Source organism: Hippocampus bargibanti, linkage group LG10 (genome assembly GCF_051943395.1).
Source record: "Hippocampus bargibanti isolate YZ-2025 linkage group LG10, ASM5194339v1, whole genome shotgun sequence".
Lineage (NCBI taxonomy): Eukaryota > Metazoa > Chordata > Actinopteri > Syngnathiformes > Syngnathidae > Hippocampus > Hippocampus bargibanti.
The window spans coordinates 4,394,340-4,412,973 of record NC_142743.1 but is presented as its reverse complement, the minus strand read 5'-3'; the positions used below and the strand labels follow the sequence as shown (position 1 = coordinate 4,412,973).

Sequence of the window (18,634 nt, the reverse complement as noted above, 5' to 3'; positions counted from 1 at the left end):
AACCGATATCGATATAACGAGACTTTACTGTATGTTATGCATATGTAGTTATTATGTGTGTTGTGCAATATTGGCTTATTCAGTTATGCAAGGTACATCAACATACATTTTACATACAAAGAATCCTGAATACATTTGAAAATAATTATGTTTTGCATTTTTTAGTGGGCAGATCATTTTGACTTGGTTGTTTTTATACATAGCTCGTATCCTGAAAAGGTGTGAGCACCCCTGGACTGAGAGCATACACAGACGTAGAGTAATAATAATAAATACTATTTTTCATAAAATCATCTTATTAGTTATGTGCTGCTTTATCGTTAAAATGTACGTCAATTTTTTGGGGGACACATTTTTTATTCTAGTTTTTTGTCAGTGTGACCAAGACCAAGGAAACACAATAAAAATCATAAATAATAATAATAGTAAAACACATTTTTCATAAAATCATCGTAATTGTTATGTGCCGCTTTATTGTTAAAATGTACGTCACTTTTTCGTTTTTGTTTTTTGTTTTTTTTAGCTTAAATGGGCTGCCGTCGAATTGAATGTGAGCGTTGCTCCTGGTTGTTGGTCAGCACTGCGTTTTTAATCAAAGATATCAAATGATCATGAGGTGCCCGCGCGATTAATACGATTCAAAAAATCTACAACGGCTTGTTTCGTCGGTAAACTCATTATTCTGTCACGTCCACTCAAGGAGTGGCGACAGGACTCGAGGGACGATGGAAGGTGGTTAAGGTCGGATCCAAAATACACGGTGGAGACAGTGATTCCAAAAAAGAGTCTTTACTGAGACACATATGGCATGAACAGAAAATAATGGAAGGTAGAGGGCAACGACAAAAAAAGACCTGCATGCGCAGGGGTGACGGGGAACTTCCTGGAATACACCGACAACAACTGAACAGTAAGGGTGGCTTTTATAGCCAGAAGGCACAATTAAGGACATAGGGAACAGGTGCGTGAGTCAGGAGAGCCAGGAAGGGAGGGGCCCGCTCCAAAGAGCAGCGGAGGAAGAGACAGGAAGGGAGGGGCACGCTCCTGGCGTTGACGAGGATGTGACAGTGCCCCCCCCCCCCTCAACGGACGCTTCTTGGCGGCCCACCCGGTTTGGAGGGGTGAGCCAAATGGAATGGTGGTTGAGAGATGGGTCGAGGATCCAGGAACAAGGGACCCACTGACGTTCCTCTGGCCCATAGCCCTCCCAATCGACCAGGTACTGCACTCCCCTGCCCATGCGCCTGGAGTCCAGTATCTCCCGCACGGTGTAGACCGGGCTGTTGTCCAACATCCGGGGGCGGGGGGGGTCCGGGTGGATCCTCATCGTAGGTGGCAGCCGGAGCTTCACCGAGACCGGGCTGAGGATGGCCTCAATGGGGAAGGGACCTGTGGAGCGTCTGCCCAGTTTGGCCGAAGTCCCGGCAAACCGGAGGTCCCTTGTGGATAGCCACACCTCCTACCCGACCCGATATTTGGGTGCCTGGCGGCGATCACGATTCACGACCAGTTGGTTCCGGGACGCCGTGCGCACCAAGGCGGCACTGGTCTACTTCCACACTCGATGAGCCCGTCTCAGGTGGTGTTCGATGGACGGGACTTCCACCTGGCCCTCCTGGGTGGGGAACAGAAGTGGCTGATAACCAGGCGGACATGAACGGGGACCGACCTGTAGCTGTGGATACCAGGGTGTTGTGGGCGTACTCCACCCAGGGCAAGTGGAGGGCCCATGACGCGGGACTGTGAAGGCACACGTACCGGAGAGCTGCCTCCAGGTCCTGGTTCTTTCTCTCCGTCTGGCCGTTGGTCTGGGGTTGGTAGCCAGAAGACAGGCTCGCAGACACCCCTAGGGACCGACAGAAATGTTTCCATACCTTGGACACGCCGGAATCCCGTGGAGACGGACGACGTGGTTAACCAGGAGTTGAGCCGTCTCGATGGCGGACGGCAACCTGGTTAACGGGATGAAGTGTGCCGACTTGGAGAAGCGGTCCACAACAGTGAGAATGACCGTCTTGCCACAGGACTGGGGGATACCTGTAACAAAGTTGACGGAGATATGGGACCAGGGTCGGGAGGGAACCGGTAGTGGCTGGAGAAGTCCCGCCGGGGGTTGGTGGGAGGCCTTGCCACGGGCGCAGGCTGGGCACGCCTTCACAAATTCCGTGACACCCCTCCTGTACTCCGGCCACCAGAACCGCTGGGCGATGAGCTGGATCGTCCTGTTGACCCCCGGGTGACAGGCGACCCTGGAGGTGTGTCCCCAGAGTAGCACCTCAGTGCGTAGCGCCGGGGGGACGAACAGGCAATCCACCAGGCAGCCCTTGGGGATAGGATTACCCCCCAGGGCCTCCTGGACTTTCCTCTCAACCTCCCACCGCAGGGCGTCCAGGATGTGTTGCACCGGCAGGATGTTGGCAACGACCTCCTCCCTCTCTGCCGGCTCATGGATGCAAGATAGGGCGTCAGGGTTGGTGTTCTGCGACCCTGCGCAGTAGGTGAGAGTAAAGTTGAATCGCGTGAGGAACAGCGCCCATCGGGCCTCCCGCGAGTTGAGTCTCTTGGCGGACCGAATGGCAGCCAGGTTCTTGTGATCGGTAAATATGGTGAAGGGGTGTTTGGCCCCCTCAAGCCAGTGTCTCCACTCCTGCAGCGCCAGGATCACCGCCAACAGTTCCCGGTTCCCCACGTCATAGTTGGCTTCTGCGGAGTTGAGCCGGCGGGAGAAGAAGGCGCATGGGTGGAGTTTCTGGTCGACCGGGGAGCGCTGAGATAGGACCGCCCCCACTCCGGACTCAGATGCGTCAACCTCGACCGCGTACGCGAGGTCCGGGTCAGGGTGACATAAGACTGGGGGGTTGGAAAAGGCTTGCCGGAGGCGGTTAAACACCCCCTCTGCGTCGGGTGTCCACCTGAATGGGACTTTGGTGGAAGTGAGGTTAGTGAGGGGGAGTGCCTTCTGACTATAACACATCGTTAATGAGGTTTTGGAATACAGCGGGAGCATTGGTGAGTCCGAACGGCATCACCATATATTCAAAATGCCCCAAGGGCGTTTTGAATGTGGTTTTCCACTCGTCCCCCTCTCTGATGCGAACCAGGTGATAAGCATTTCGTAGATCCAATTTCGTAAAAATGGTCGCCGATTGAAGAGGCGCGAAGGCTGAATCCATGAGGGGGAGAGGGTATTTGATGCAAATGGTGATGGCGTTCAGACACCGATAATCGACACACGGACGCAGGGATCTATCTTTCTTTTCAATAAAGAAAAACCCTGCGCCGAGCGGGGAATGTGAGGGTCGGATAAGTCCCGCTGCAAGGGAAGAGTCTATGAATGTGCTCAGGGCTTCTTGTTCCGGGTGTGAGATATGGTAGAGTCTGGAGTCCGGTAGTGGAGCCCCTGGCTGCAGTTCAATGGGGCAGTCATACGGTCGGTGGGGTGGCAGGGATTGCGCGTTTTCCATGCGGGAAGGGGTCTCGCCCTGCCGTGGCGGACCGTAGGCAATTGGCATAGCAGTAGGGGCTCCAACCCTGTATGGTGGGACCCTCCCAAGAGATGGAAGGGTCATGGGTACTGAGCCAAGAGAGGCCCAGTACTAACGGCACGTTGCGGGAGGGCATAACCTGGAATGTTCAACATGGTTACCCGCTAACCTGAGTTTAAGTGGTGCCGTGATGCGGGTAACCTTGGCCAGTAGTCGACCATCAAGGTCGAGAATCTCCTTGGGGGTGAAGAGATTCACCAATTCGCAGCCCAATGATTCGACCAGTTGGGGATCGATGAATCACCCATCGGCCCCCGAATCCACTAGCACCCGTATTGTTTGGGAGCTGGAAGGGCCAATTAATTCGCCGTCCAGCTCCAATCGTGTAACGGGTGCCGTGCTAGCCGCCTCCAGAGGTCGCCGCGGTCGCCGTTTAGACGGGGACTTACAGGAGCTGGAGGTCTTCGGCTGGGGGCCTTGGGTGCGACGAGCCCCGGGGTTGGTACGATCGCTTCCACCTCCCATCTGCATGGGTTCGGGGGACCCCTCCAGGCGCCGTGATCGCTCGTGTCCACCGAGTGTGGTCGTTCGCAGCTTGCTTCCGGGTTCGTTGGACCGCTGGTTGCCCTGCTCCCGCTGCCTCTCCCGAAGGCGATGATCCAGGCTGATGACAATGTCGATCATTTCGCTGAGGGTGGCCAACTCGTCCTTGAGAGTGGTGCTCAATCCGCGACGAAAAACTCCCCTCAGCGCTCGATCGTTGTAGCCACTGCCAGCGGCCTGGATGCGGAAGGCGATCGAGTATTCAGCGGCCGAACGGGAACCCTGGACGCAGTCGTGGAGGAGCCCCTCTGCCTCGACTTCCGTCACCGGGTGGTGGAAGACCTGGTGCAGCTCGGCCACGAAGTCCGGGTACGAGGCACACAGTTCTGGTCGGGACTCCCGGACGGCCAGCACCCAGGTCTCTGCCTGACCCGTGAGCAGGCTGGTGACGAAGGCTACCTTAGCCTCATCGCTAACCCTAAGGCGTAGGGTTGTTGATCGAACACGAGCGAGCACTGCATCAGAAATTGAGCGCAGCGCCCGGGTTCGCCTGCGTAGCGTGAGGTGTGAGGTAACGGTGGCTCGCGCCTACTCACGGGAGGGGAGGAAGGGGCCGTAAGGGTGGCGTGGCGTGTCTCTACCTCTTGTAAACATTGAGCCAGCGTGGACACGGTTTGGCGGACCTCCATGATCGCTTGAGCCAGCTGGCTCGAACGCTGCGCCTGATGGGAAAGGGCGGCTAAGAATTTGTCTCCACCTCTTTACTGAGACACATATGGCATGAACAGAAAATAATGGAAGGTAGAGGGCAACGACAAAAACAGACCTGCGTGCGGAGGGGTGACGGGAACTTCCTGGAATACGCTGACAACAACTGAACGGTAAGGGTGGCTTTTATAGCCAGAAGGCACAATTAAGGAAATAGGGAACAAGTGTGTGAGTCAGGAGAGCCAGGAAGGGAGGGGCCCGCTCCAAGGAGCAGCGGTAGAAGAGACAGGAGGGGAGGGGCACGCTCCTGGCGTCGACGAGGATGTTACATATTCTCAAAGCTCATGACAAAAACCGCTCACTGATCACTTTTAACACAGCCCTGGTCAACATGGAAATATGCCGAACGGTTTGGACGACAACCCGTTTAGGCCGCGGCACCATTTTTGTTTTTTCTTTTTTTTTTGGGAAGCATCATCCTTGGTGGGGTGGACACGATCTCCGACGCCCCCCCCCCCCGTCCACGCTCGTCCCGTCACCTCACGCCAACACCCCCACCCTCCTTTCATGTCCTTTGTCCCACCCTCACGCCTCCCGCTCTTACGCCCCAGTTGTGGAGCACAAAAGAGACTCTGTGACAGACTATATATATATGCGTGTCCCCATCTGGCCGCCTCTTATTTAACCCCCCCCCCCCCTTCCCTGCGCGGCCGCTATTTCAAGATGGCGGAAATAATATAACGTGTTCGCGTGATGGGGTGTTTGTGTGTTCGTTTTTCCACACTGGTCAGTTTGATGAAGGCAAGTCATGAGCTCTCGCAATCTACCCCCCAAATCGTCTCGGTTTGCCGACACCACAGTGGACACGCTAGCGTTCAACATTATCTCCAAATGGTTGTCATATTTTGACAGATATCTTCTTCTTCTTCCCGCATTTGGGCCAAGTCCACCATGATGGTGGGGGGGAGGGGGGGGGCGTGGGTGACGGCTAATTTTCTGAGTTCTCCCTAGCACATTTCCCCCAAAGCAAAATGGACGATTTCCTTAATTTTTGGGGGGTATTCTGTTGATATTCTGTTTGGAGGGTGTTGGCGGCCCGTCGAGGCACCTTGACTGCTCAACATATCCCATCCACCTGTCACACACTGATCTCCATAAATTGTTCTCTTCCCATTTATGTTGTTGTTGTTTTTTTTTAACCATGACTTTCCCGGTGAATTTCCTCCGCGGCCCGTTTAGGCAGCAGTTTGATGAATTCATCACTGTTTCTGTATCCTCTCAACAATTCGGATATATTGAACGTTGAAACGGCACGGCATTGCTTTGCAAGGCTCAGACTCATACTTACTTTTGGGACCCGTTCGTGCAGTGGATGAATAATGCATTCATTGATTGCAGTTTCGCTGTCTTCCCATTCACTTCACAGCCAAGTGAGCGTGCGACACAATGGCGCCGAGGTTCACCTTACGGCATTTTGGAAACAGTTGACTATCGGGGATGCTAGTTCATACCCGACTCTGCACTCCCACTCCCAAGTGCACTTTCCATTCTGTCGCCTGCAGTTTGAAATTCTGCGGGTGCTAATCCGTGTCGTTGGTGAATGTCTGTGAATCAGATTTCTCTAGGAATATTTACAGACACGATATATTTAGTTTTCAAAGTCAAAGTCAGCTTTATTGTCAAATATGCTAATATGCATGACATACAGCACAGATGAAATTACTGTCCTCTCGGACCCAGCATGCAAGGCACTTATAATTACTTTAACAAACATAAACATGAAAACGCCAATTTGCCGGGAGAGGGGAGCCGCTGCGTGTTCACGCAACGCCATCTTGGGAAAAAAAATTGAAAAAATAACAAATATGACAACACAAAGACACAGTCATTCATTCTTCAGGACTTGCTGTACCCTCTTTGTGATGACATGAAGCAGTTCTAGTTGAAAGAGGAGAGGATCAAAGCATCCATGTCTGCAGTGGATCAGGGACGTCATGGTGGAATTTGTATTTATATTCAAAATATTTCTGTCCGATGGTGCTGAATCGCCTCGTAACTTGCGGATTCTTTCCGATTGTTGTGTTCATTGTTGAGATGACTTCATTTTTTGTTTGGATTAACATTTCTGGGATTGTTTGTTGTCATTACATTCTTTTCGGCAAAACCACTAAACAACACCAATGCGAATATTTGGATTGATTTTCTCGATCGGTTGAGTCGCCGCTCTGCGTTCAATACAGGTCCTCTTCGAGTCAGCTGATTCGTGCGGGGGCGGCACTGTATGGATCCGAAGCAGCAGGCCCCCAAAAGTTTTAATTGGCGTGCCGACAAAAGGAAAGAATTCTCCTGAGCACCAACCGACCAATCCCTTTCACTTTTGATTGTCTCGTCAGACCCATCTCGCTCACGGGATGCACCACTTTGGGGACGCCGAGCCTCCCACACCCTAAAGTCGGCTCGTGCGCTTCATAATATGATCCATAACATCACAGGTGTCCAAGTCAAGGCTCGGGGGCCAAATGTGGCCCGCCACCTCATGTTATTCGGCCCGCTGAAGCCAATCAAACATGTCAATGCCGTGATGCTTGCTAAAGTCCCAACCAAAATTTCAAATTGCCTCATTTTAACCACAATATCAGATTTGAACGGGTCATGAACTCATTCATTCACATTCTCGAATTTATTTACATGAAGCGCCATTCCTGTTTTTCTCTTGTTTGGGTGCCGATTAACCGCTGGTCAGTCCTCTCGCAATGTTTTTCCCATCCCACGAGGGGGCAGCATTTGCATTTTATCCATGTTCACCTAACAGCTTCAGCTAATGTTAAAGCGCTATATAAATCAATATGTCTTCTTCTTTTCTTTTGGATTTTCCCTTGAAGGGGCTGCCACAGCGAATCAGATTTCTCTAGGAATATTTACAGACACTATATATTTAGTTTTCAAAGTCAAAGTCAGCTTTATTGTCAAATATGCTAATATGCATGACATACAGCACAGATGAAATTACTGTCCTCTCGGACCCAGCATGCAAGGCACTTATAATTACTTTAACAAACATAAACATGAAAACGCCAATTTGCCGGGAGAGGGGAGCCGCTGCGTGTTCACGCGCCGCCATCTTGGGAAAAAACATTGAAAAAATAACAAATATGACAACACAAAGACACAGTCATTCATTCTTCAGGACTTGCTGTACCCTCTTTGTGATGACATGAAGCAGTTCTAGTTGAAAGAGGAGAGGATCAAAGCATCCGTGTCTGCAGTGGATCAGGGACGTCATGGTGGAATTTGTATTTATATTCAAAATATATCTGTACGATGGTGCTGAATCGCCTCGTAACTTGCGGATTCTTTCCGATTGTTGTGTTCATTGTTGAGATTACTTCATTTTTTGTTTGGATTAACATTTCTGGGATTGTTTGTTGTCATTACATTCTTTTCGGCAAAACCACTAAACAACACCAATGCGAATATTTGGATTGATTTCCTCGATCGGTTGAGTCGCCGCTCTGCGTTCAATACAGGTCCTCTTCGAGTCAGCTGATTCGTGCGGGGGCGGCACTGTATGGATCCGAAGCGGCAGGCCCCCAAAAGTTTTAATTGGCGTGCAGACAAAAGGAAATAATTCTCCTGAGCACCAACCGACCAATCCCTTTCACTTTTGATTGTCTCGTCAGACCCATCTCGCTCACGGGATGCACCACTTTGGGGACGCCGAGCCTCCCACACCCTAAAGTCGGGTCGTGCGCTTCATAATATGATCCATAACAGCACAGGTGTCCAAGTCAAGGCTCGGGGGCCAAATGTGGCCCGCCACCTCATGTTATTCGGCCCGCTGAAGCCAATCAAACATGTGATGCTTGCTAAAGTCCCAACCAAAATTTCAAATTGTCTCATTTCAACCACAATATCAGATTTGAACGGGTCATGAACTCATTCATTCACATTCTCGAATTTATTTACATGGAGCGCCATTCCTGTTTTTTTCTTGTTTGGGTGCCGATTAACCGCTGGTCAGTCCTCTCGCAATGTTTTTTCCCATCCCACGAGGGGGCAGCATTTGCATTTTATCCATGTTCACCTAACAGCTTCAGCTATTGTTAAAGCGCTATATAAATCAATATGTCTTCTTCTTTTCTTTTGGATTTTCCCTTGAAGGGGCTGCCACAGCGAATCAGTGTCCTCCATCTTCAGAGGTTTGATTCACATGTTTGTTTTGGCCAAGCCTTTACGTCGGATGCCCTTCCTAACACAACCCTCTGTATTTATCCGCGCTTGGGACCAGCACAATAAGACACTGGCTTGTGTCCCCTTGTGGCTACAGAACAAGCACCTCTATGAACTTAATAAAGATGAAGATGCTTAGGAAAAGGCTCCCAAACACAAAATGGTCATCGCCACAGCAGCATTCAAACAAAGCAAAACTTACAGTAAATTATATTGCTATTCTTCTTCAGCAATTGCAAAAGGTATAGTCGCACTGCACAAAGCTCAAAAGAAAAACTTTATTGTACAGTGCAGTTTGTCTTTAATCACAATACAATAGCACATTTATTATACATATAATAAGGTATAGTTTGGGTAGTTTTAAGGCGTATTTCGTAGAAAACTATGTTTTATGGGGACCTGGGAACAGATTATTCTCATTTTTAATGGTTTCTTATGGGAAATAAATGTTTGGCAAACAAACTTTTTGCTTCGCACACACTTTCTGGGAACCAATCAAGTTCGTACGCTGTGGTATCACTATTTCCAAGCATGTTTACACTCATGGAAATATTTGCGGCTGTAAATGATCGGGGCCATTCCTCAACTCAACAGGGGGATTATTGAAATGGGCCTGACTTACAAAAAAAGTGCTGATATCATTTTTATGTCATATAATAGCATAGATGTTTATATATCGGTATGTTTTTCATCTTCTCCTTTGGACCATATATAGACAAACAAGCCATAATAAAGCATTATTAACTTTTCTCTCGGACCGTAGTTCTCAGCGCATGACACCATTCCGAACAAACGTAGGAATGTAATGAAGGCCAAGCACAGCAGCCAGTTATCCTCTCCTCAGTGGTCCTCTCCTGCTGCTTCTGGTGTGCCTCAAGGGTCTGTTCTGGGGCCCCTTTTCTTTATTACGTACCTTCTTCCCCTTGGTGATATCTTCTGCAATTTTGGCATTCACTTTCACTGCTTTGCGGATGACAACCAACTCTACCTCTGCAGTAAACCCAACACCTCTTTCCACCTGCATGCCTCTCAGAAATTAAATCCTCGTTTTCCCATAACTTTCTCAAACTAAACAGCGAAAAAACTGAATTTATCCTTGTCGGTACTAAATCCACCCTTAACAATGCAAACAATTTCTCTCTCACTATTGACAGTTCGACTGTGTCCCCCGCCCTTTAGGTCAAGAGCTTGGGTGTCATCCTCGATAGAACACTATCTTTTCACTGCCATATAAATAACATAACTCGGTCTGCATATTTCCCCCTCCGTAATATCAATCGTCTCCGTCCCTCTCTAACCCCGCACACCACTGCTATCCTTATCCACAGTCTTGTCACCTGCCGTATCGATTGTTGTAACTCACTTCTTTTCGGGGTCAATCAAAAATGTCTCCATAAAATCCAACTAGTCCAAAATTCCTCAGCCCGGATCATCACTAAAACCCCCTCCTTCCACCACATCACTTCTGTCCTCCAGAAGCTGGCTCCCTGTTAAACTTCGTATTGATTTCAAGATACTTCCTTTTACATTTAAAGCCATCCATAACCCTGCTCCCCCCCTTCTGACCTATTCAAAATCACTATTCCCTCTCGGGCCCTCAGATCCTCATCCTCTCTCCACCTCTGTATGCCCTCTGCCCGTCTCACCACGATGGGGTGCAGAGCTTTCAGCCGCGCTGCTCCCAAACTCTGGAACTCACTTCCACCCAACATCCATAATATTGACTCCTTTCCTACTTTCAATTCTCACCTCAAAACCCACCTGTTTAAACTTGCTTTTATGCGCTAGTTTAATCTGCTATTTTATTATTTATTCGTTGTATTAAGTTCATCCTGTCTACTTGATATCTAATTTAAAACAGATTCTTTACTTACAGACAGACTTCGACGAAGGCGGAAGTATACGCCGAAACATGTCAGGTATTTGAACACCTATAATACACTGTCTGTAAGTAAAGAATCTGTTTTAAATTAAAATTATTATTTATTGTTTTATTCATGGTTTTATTGTTTTATGTATTGTTTTCTTGTAAATTGTCCTTGGGTGTTCAGAAAGGCGCTTGTAAATTAAATGTATTATTATTATTATTATTATTATTATTATTATATAAATAAATATGTATTGTATTGTATTGTGTTGTATTTTGTACAGTCGCCCCATTTCAAGCTCAGACCCATATAACTTGTGAATTAACTCTTTTTTGTTGATGAAAGAATAGAGTGTACGGTTTCCTACGCTGCATTGAATCTTTATGTCGTTCTAAAACTCCATATTCTGCTCCTGCAATTGGAGTGACAATGACAAAAACCCTGGCATGGGAATGGACACATTTTGGCACATCGTCTGGCAGTGAATGACTTAATTTGTTCCGCGCTGTAGATGTAATATGTGGAGGGGATGAAACATTGTAATGGATTCCCCAAATCCATAACGGCCCCCAAGAGGAAAGCAGAAATACAATGTGGCCCACCTGTGGCAAAAAAATGACGTTGGCACCCTTGCATTACACGAAGATACGCATCAAATCCCATGTTGATTTGTTACAGAACAAGCATGCACAAAATGGCCCGGAATGTAAAAAAAAAAACGAAAAATCGAGGTCCACGAAATATGAATATAAATATGCCGCTTTGTGTTTTGGATGTGCTGTATGACACATTGTAGGCAGCCATTTATTGAAAATAAAACATGCTACGTCAGCGCTATCATGCTAATATACTACATGAGCTGCGCAGCCGTGACTGATGCAGATACGGTATTAACGCGCTATGCAAATGACGGCGGGAGGATGGAACAAAAAAAAAGTGGGTTGAATGAGCAACTTTCAGTCACATGGGCTCGTCGACACGCTGGCTGCACACGTTCGCAGACATGTCAGTCAACATTTGAAACATTAGCATGGATGCACTTAACGTACAGGATGTGCTAAGAGCATCCTCGGTTGGGGAGGGCGGATGGGGGGTTGGTGTTCGCGCCTCGGGGACGTACGCATTCCGAGCCGGATGTGGGTCACTTTCCGCTCGTCTTATCGCTCCTCCAGATGTTTGTTTGTTTGTTTTTGTTTGATGGGGGAGCATATTAGAAGCGAGCAGATGTGTTGTTGCAATGGCGGCGGTGGCGCAGCCGTTTGTTGGTTTATTTGATTCATGATTCCACCTTCGAAATAATTTATCGCTTATTTTATTTTGGCAAATATATTGGAATCGTAAAACAGTCAACGCTGGGTTTTCGACCATAGCACGTTCCAGAAACCTGTTTGAACACCGATTTGTTCGAAAACCGAAACACCACTTCTCATTATAATCAATGTAAAATGTAAAAATATGTTACTAGTCGAAAAAGCAAATTCTTAAAACCACTTTTATTTATTACTATATAGTATTATTTTACAGCATATTAGGAGATATCAGCCAAACATGTCTGCTTCTTTGTATTATAATCAATGTCATCAATGTCTGATTGTTTTTGGGTTTTTTTTTTTGGTCGTGATTGAACAGGGTCGTGATTACACGAGGACAATGTGTTGGTCACAATCAGACAGGACACGAGGAAGTGAAATAGAAGGAAGCGGAGGGGAGTTGAGTGGTGCATTCAGGTGCACTCAATTTGCTCGAGAACCCATTTTTGGTTGTAAACCAAGGCATACAAACCCCCAAACTGGTTGAAAACCGAGACGTTTGAAAACCAAGGTTTGACTGTTCAGTCAAACATGGGTTTTTGACCATAATCTGTTCCAAAAACCTGTTTGAAAGCCGATTTGTTCCGAAACCAAAACAGCACTTCCCATTATAATCAATGTAACAAATTTTACACTAACTGTTATTAGTCTTAAAAATTGTTAAAAAACACTTTTCAACTCTTTGACTGCATTTGCTGAGATCTCAGCCAAACATGTCTGCTTCTTCATAAAAACAAAAACAAAAAAACGTTCTACAACAAAAATGTGTCTGTCACAAAGAGACACAACCAGAGGAAGTGACGTAAAAGGAAGCAAAGGGGAGTCGAGTGGTGCATTAAGGTGCGCTCAGTTTGCTTGAGAACCCATTTTTGGTTGTAAACCGACCCATAAAATAATAACTGACATTTTTGACCGAAAACCCAATTGGTTTGACTGTAATCCAAATGTTAGTATTTGGCGAAGTAAATATGCTACATTAGCGGAGCATACAATATGCATCGAATATGCACGTTTGGTACACTGGAGGTGTGCCCACACTTTATCGAGGTTTTGTCAACATTAAATATGTAACACGTCAACAAGGTGCATGATAGAACATGAAATATAATGCGATTGCAGGTTCATCTGTAAAATATGCGACAGTGGAAGCGCATAGGTTGTGTACAAATGTAAATCTGTGTTCAGGGCTTTTGTTGCCATGGTTGCGAGAAGACGGCACAAGTGCGCGCAAACTTCTGCCTCACATTCTTCGACAGTGTACGTGTCGTGTGGGTGCTGGCGCCCGCCGCACTAAACGCAACATTTGTGCCGCTCCGATGCCGTTTGTACCACCACGGTGGCGATGACAACGGCGCCGACTCGTTTGTCAATGTCTGCGCTAAAAGCGGGGCTGGATTCAAGCTAACGTACGCGTCACCTGCTCAAAGCCTAAAGATATTTATTTTCCCACCCACTTTTTAATCTTTTTGGGCCGTATTAGCTAGCGAACGCCTTGTGCGTAGGTCAAGGGTGTCCAGTTATATTTTGCAGCGGGCCACTTTGTCATTTAAATTTCGTCTCGGAGGGTGGGGATATTATTGGATTTGCCTTTATTAGTCTCGCAGTGGAGAAATTTACATTTCACCGCAGCAAAGTGATGAAAGGAATGAAAATAGAAAAACAAAATACATGAGCTGCTGGAAAGGCAGACACTCTCGCGGCGCCGTCTTGATGTCAAAAGAACAAAAAAAAACCTAAATAACAAATAATATGACAGCACAACGAAAAGAGATTGTCTCACATCTCCTGTCGCACATAAATCTGCTTCAATTCCAAGCAACAGTTCCACATCGGCGCTCTGCGCTGACGCTCCTTTCTTCTTATCGCGGGCTCCTGAAGCCATGCATCCATCCAGCCGCAGACTGTCCAACAGCACCGACCTTTCCGCTGAACAAAACAGGGCTGTGAAGATGCTGCGGGAAAAAGCACAATGGCCCCTGTGGTGTCACGCGATGACAGTCGAATAGCACTGACATTCCTCCCATTCAAAAACAGTCCTGGCATATTCATGCTGCCGAAAAGGCGCAACCGCTCAGCACAGTCTCCTCCTTGAAATCTTAGCAGTCAAAAACCATTTAAATCGGCGGTCGGCAAAGTATGTCTCTTGTACCAAAAAGAATAAATATAAAGAATGAAAAAATGAAATGCTTGAGAGTTCCTGTTTCAGTCAGTCAAGGCCGCACGCGCGAGAGTAGCTAGCAGAAAGATGCTGTCAAAAAAATGTGACTTTTCTGACATACAATGATACCTCGGCTTACGAACCTTTTAGCTAGCGAACTTTTCGCCTTACGAACATTAAATTCGAATATAGTCTTGGCATACCGCCTATTTTTTGGGAAACACACGGAGCACCACAATGAGTGATGTGTCGTTCGCGAACAAAGCTGAAAATGGCAGCTGGATTTTTTTTCTCTATTCCTCGCCCCCAGTCTTTGGTAAAGGTCCGTGGTAGATGAGGGAGGGGACACACGCAGCAAGACACACGCAGCAGTGAGCGAGGGGAGGAGTTACAGAAACAGAAAAGGGAGACGACAGAGCTTGAGACAAAAAAAAATAAAAGTGAAAAAACCAAAAGTGAAAAGGTGAGCACATGGATAGAAAACACAGTGAAATTTGGACTTGTTTCAACTTTATTGATAGTTCAAAGGCAGAGTGTAGATGACAAGGTCAAAATATCCCAACAATCAGGGTCCACGAATAACCCGCACAAGCCACCTGAACAATTCGAAGAGAAAATACAAGCAAAGGGAACCAGCTATTAATGAAGTTTCGAGTGTGTCTGCCTCCATCTGTTGCTGTTGCGATATCACAACTTCCAAGACGTACAACCCAGAGCTCCTTGAGACTCCGCTCCATTCCATCAAGCAATCAACAACCATCACAAAGGTAAATAAAACGGCTGTACAGTTTATTTCTTTAATTACAATACCACAGCAGATTTATGATATTATAATTATAATTATAATTATAATTATAATTATAATTATAATTATAATTATAATATTAAAATAATATATATTTTGTGTATTTTTAAGGCTTATTTAGTAGAAAATTGTGTTTTATTGAAGCCTCACCGAGACCGGGCTGAGGATGGCCTCGATGGGGAAGGGACCCGTGAAGCATGGGCCTAGTTTGGCTGAAGTCCCTACTAGCCGAAGGTCCCTCGTGGACAGCCAAACCTCCTGCCCGACCTGGTAGCTGGGTGCCTGTCGCCGATGACGGTCCGCGACCCGCTGGTTCGGGGACGCCGTGCGTGACAGGGCGTCCCTGGTCTCCTTCCAGACTCGGTGGGCCCGTCTGAGGTGATGTTCGATAGACGAGACCTCCACCTGGCCCTCCTGGGTGGGAAACAGAGGCGGCTGATAGCCACAGGCGGACATGAACGGGGACCGACCTGTGGCTGTGGAGACCAGGAAGTTGTGGGCGTACTCCACCCAGGGTAAGTGGAGGGCCCACGACGCCGGATTGTGACGCCTGGTTCTTCCTCTCCGTCTGTCGCTTGGTCTGGGGATGGTATCCAGACGACAGGCTCGCTGACGCCCCTAGGGACCGACAGAAATGCTTCCATACCTTGGACACGAACTGCGCTCCCCGGTCCGACACAATGTTCGTCGGAATCCCGTGGAGACGGATGACGTGGTTAACCAGGAGTTGAGCCGTCTCGATGGCGGACGGCAACGTGGTTAACGGGACGAAGTGGGCCGACTTAGATAATCGGTCCACTACGGTGAGGACGACCGTCTTGCCACGGGAGGGGGGGGGAGGCCTGTCACGAAGTCGACGGAGATGTGGGACCAGGGTCTGGACGGCACCGGTAGAGGCTTGAGGAGTCCTGCCGGAGGCTTTCCCACAGGTGCAGGTCGGGCAGGCTTTCACGAAGAGGGTGATGTCCCTCCTGAACCCCGGCCACCAGAACCGTTGGGCGATGAGTTGGATCGTCCTGTTGACCCCCGGGTGACAGGCTATCTTGGAGGTGTGCCCCTAGATGAGCACCTCAGTGCGTAGGGGAGGGAGGACGAACAGGCGATCCGTGGGACAGCCCCTGGGGATGGGGGCCATCCCCTGGGCTTGCTGAACTTTCCTCTCAACCTCCCACCTCAGGGCGCCCAGGATGCGCTGGGCCGGCAGGATGTTGGCGGTGAGCTCCTCCCTTTCTGCCGGCTCATGAATGCGGGATAGGGCATCGGGCTTGGTGTTCTGCGACCCTGGGCAGTAGGTGAGAGAAAAGTTGAAACGGGTGAGGAAGAGTGACCATCGGGCCTGTCGTGAGTTAAGTCTCTTGGCAGACCGGATGGCCGCCAGGTTTTTATGATCCGTGTAGACGGTGAAGGGGTGTTTAGCTCCCTCAAGCCAGTGTCTCCATTCCTGCAGAGCCAGGACGACCGCCAGCAGTTCCCGGTTGCCGACGTCATAGTTAGCTTCGGCGGGGCTGAGCCGGCGGGAGAAAAAGGCGCATGGGCGTAGCTTCTGGTCAGTGGGAGATCGCTGGGACAGGACGGCCCCTACTCCGGACTCGGATGCGTCAACCTCGACCGTAAACGGGAGGTCTGGGTCGGGATGATGCAGGACAGGGTGATTGGTGAAGGCTAGACGGAGGCGGTTGAACGCCCCCTCAGTGTCGGGCATCCACCTAAAGGGAACCTTGATGGACGTGAGGTTAGTGAGGGGAGTGCCTTCTTACTATACCCGCGAATGAAGCGGCGGTAGAAGTTGGCAAACCCCAGAAACCGCTGGAGCTGCTTGCGCGTCTTCGGGGTAGGCCATTCTACCACCGCTTTAGTTTTGTCGGGGTCGGCGCTGAGCTGCCCCTGCTCCACGACAAACCCTAGAAAAGACAGAGAACGGACATGGAACTCGCACTTCTCTGCCTTCACGTAGAGCCGGTTTTGCAGGAGCCGCGCCAGGACCCGTCGGACGTGTTGCCGGTGCTCCTCTGCAGAACGAGAGAAAATAAGAATGTCATCCAGATAAACGAAAACAAAAACATTGAGGAAGTCCCTGAGCACATCATTTATCAAATTTCGGAATACGGCGGGAGCGTTCGTGAGTCCGAACGGCATCACCAGATATTCAAAATGCCCTAATGGCATATTGAATGCTGTTTTCCATTCATCCCCCTCATGGATACAGACCAGATGTAAGCGCTACAGAGGTCCAATTTAGAAAAAAATTGTAGCTGACTGAAGGGGCGCGACGGCTGAGTCCATGAGGGGGAGAGGGTATTTGTTACGGAGGGTGATGTCGTTCAGACTCCGGCAGTCGACACACGGGCGCAGGGCTCTGTCTTTCTTATCGATAAAGAAGAACCCTGCGCGCAGCGGAGAACGTGACGGGCGAATGAGTCCCGCCGCTAGGAAGGAGTAGGTGCTCAGGGCTTCCCGTTCTGGTTGAGAAATATGGAAAAGTCTGGAGTCCGGTAATGGAGCCCCTGGCTGCAGTTCAATAGCGCAGTCATACGGTCGGTGGGGTGGCAGGGATTGGGCGTTGTCCTTGCTGAACACCTCCCGCAGGTCGTGGTAGCACTGCGGCACGCCCTTGAGGCAGATGCCTCGGGCGGGCCACCGCGGGAGGGGTCTCGCCCTGCCGTCGCCGACCGCAGGCAGTTGGTGTAGCAATTGGGGCTCCAGCCCTGAATGGTGGGGCCCTCCCAGGAAATGGACGGGTCATGGGTATTGAGCCAAGGGAGACCCAATACCAATGGCGCGTTCCGGGAGGGCATAACTAAAAATTGTCGTTGCTCCACGTGATTGCCCGCTACCCTGAGTTTAAGCGTGATGTGGGTGACTCTAGCCAAAAGGCGGCCGTCAAGATCGACGATCTCCTTAGGGGGAAGTAGATCGAGCAGTTGACAGCCCAACGAGTCAGCCAGCTGGGGATCGATGATACACCCGTCGGCCCTCAAGTCCACTAGCGCCCGCACGGTTTGGGAGCTGGAAGGGCCAATTACTTCGCTGTCCAGCTCCAGCCGTGTAACGTGGACCGTGGATTTGGCCTCCAGAGGTCGCCATTTCGACGGGGACTTACAGGGGCCCTCGGTCGGGGGCCTTGGGTGCGATGAGCCTCGGGGTTGGTGCGGTCGTTCCCCCCCCCCTATCAGCATGGGTTCGGGGGATCCCTCCAAGCGCTGCACGCGCTCGCTGCCGGGTGTGGTCGTCCTTGTCCGGCCACGGAGCTCGTGGGGCCGCCGGCCGCTCTGCTCCCTCTGCCGCTCCCGCAGACGGTGATCCAGGCCGATGACTATGTCGACCAGGTCGTCGAAGGTGGTGCCAGCGTCGCGGGTAGCCAACTCGTCCTTGAGATCGGCGTTCAATCCGCGACGAAACACCACGCTCGGTCGCTGTAGCCGCTGCCAGCGGCCTGGATGCGGAAGGCGACGGAGTATTCCGCGGCCGAACGAGCCCCTTGGACGCAGTCGAGGAGTCTCCCCTCAGCTTCGACCTCCGTCACCGGA

General features: G+C 49.5%; 2 protein-coding genes across 2 annotated transcripts in view; one reads left to right on the top strand and one right to left on the bottom strand.

Moving 5' to 3' along the window:
• grin2ab (glutamate receptor, ionotropic, N-methyl D-aspartate 2A, b) overlaps positions 1 to 18,634 on the top strand; it is a 168,210-nt gene that overhangs the window by 54,754 nt on the left and 94,822 nt on the right.
• Positions 13,355 to 16,809, bottom strand: LOC148892181 (uncharacterized). Its single transcript, XM_089006403.1, has 3 exons — positions 16,711 to 16,809; positions 15,258 to 16,164; positions 13,355 to 14,096 (listed from the first exon to the last, which is right to left on the bottom strand). The coding sequence occupies exons 1-3, from the start codon at positions 16,807 to 16,809 to the stop codon at positions 13,921 to 13,923; spliced, it is 1,182 nt and encodes a 393-aa protein (XP_088862529.1). The 3' UTR covers positions 13,355 to 13,920.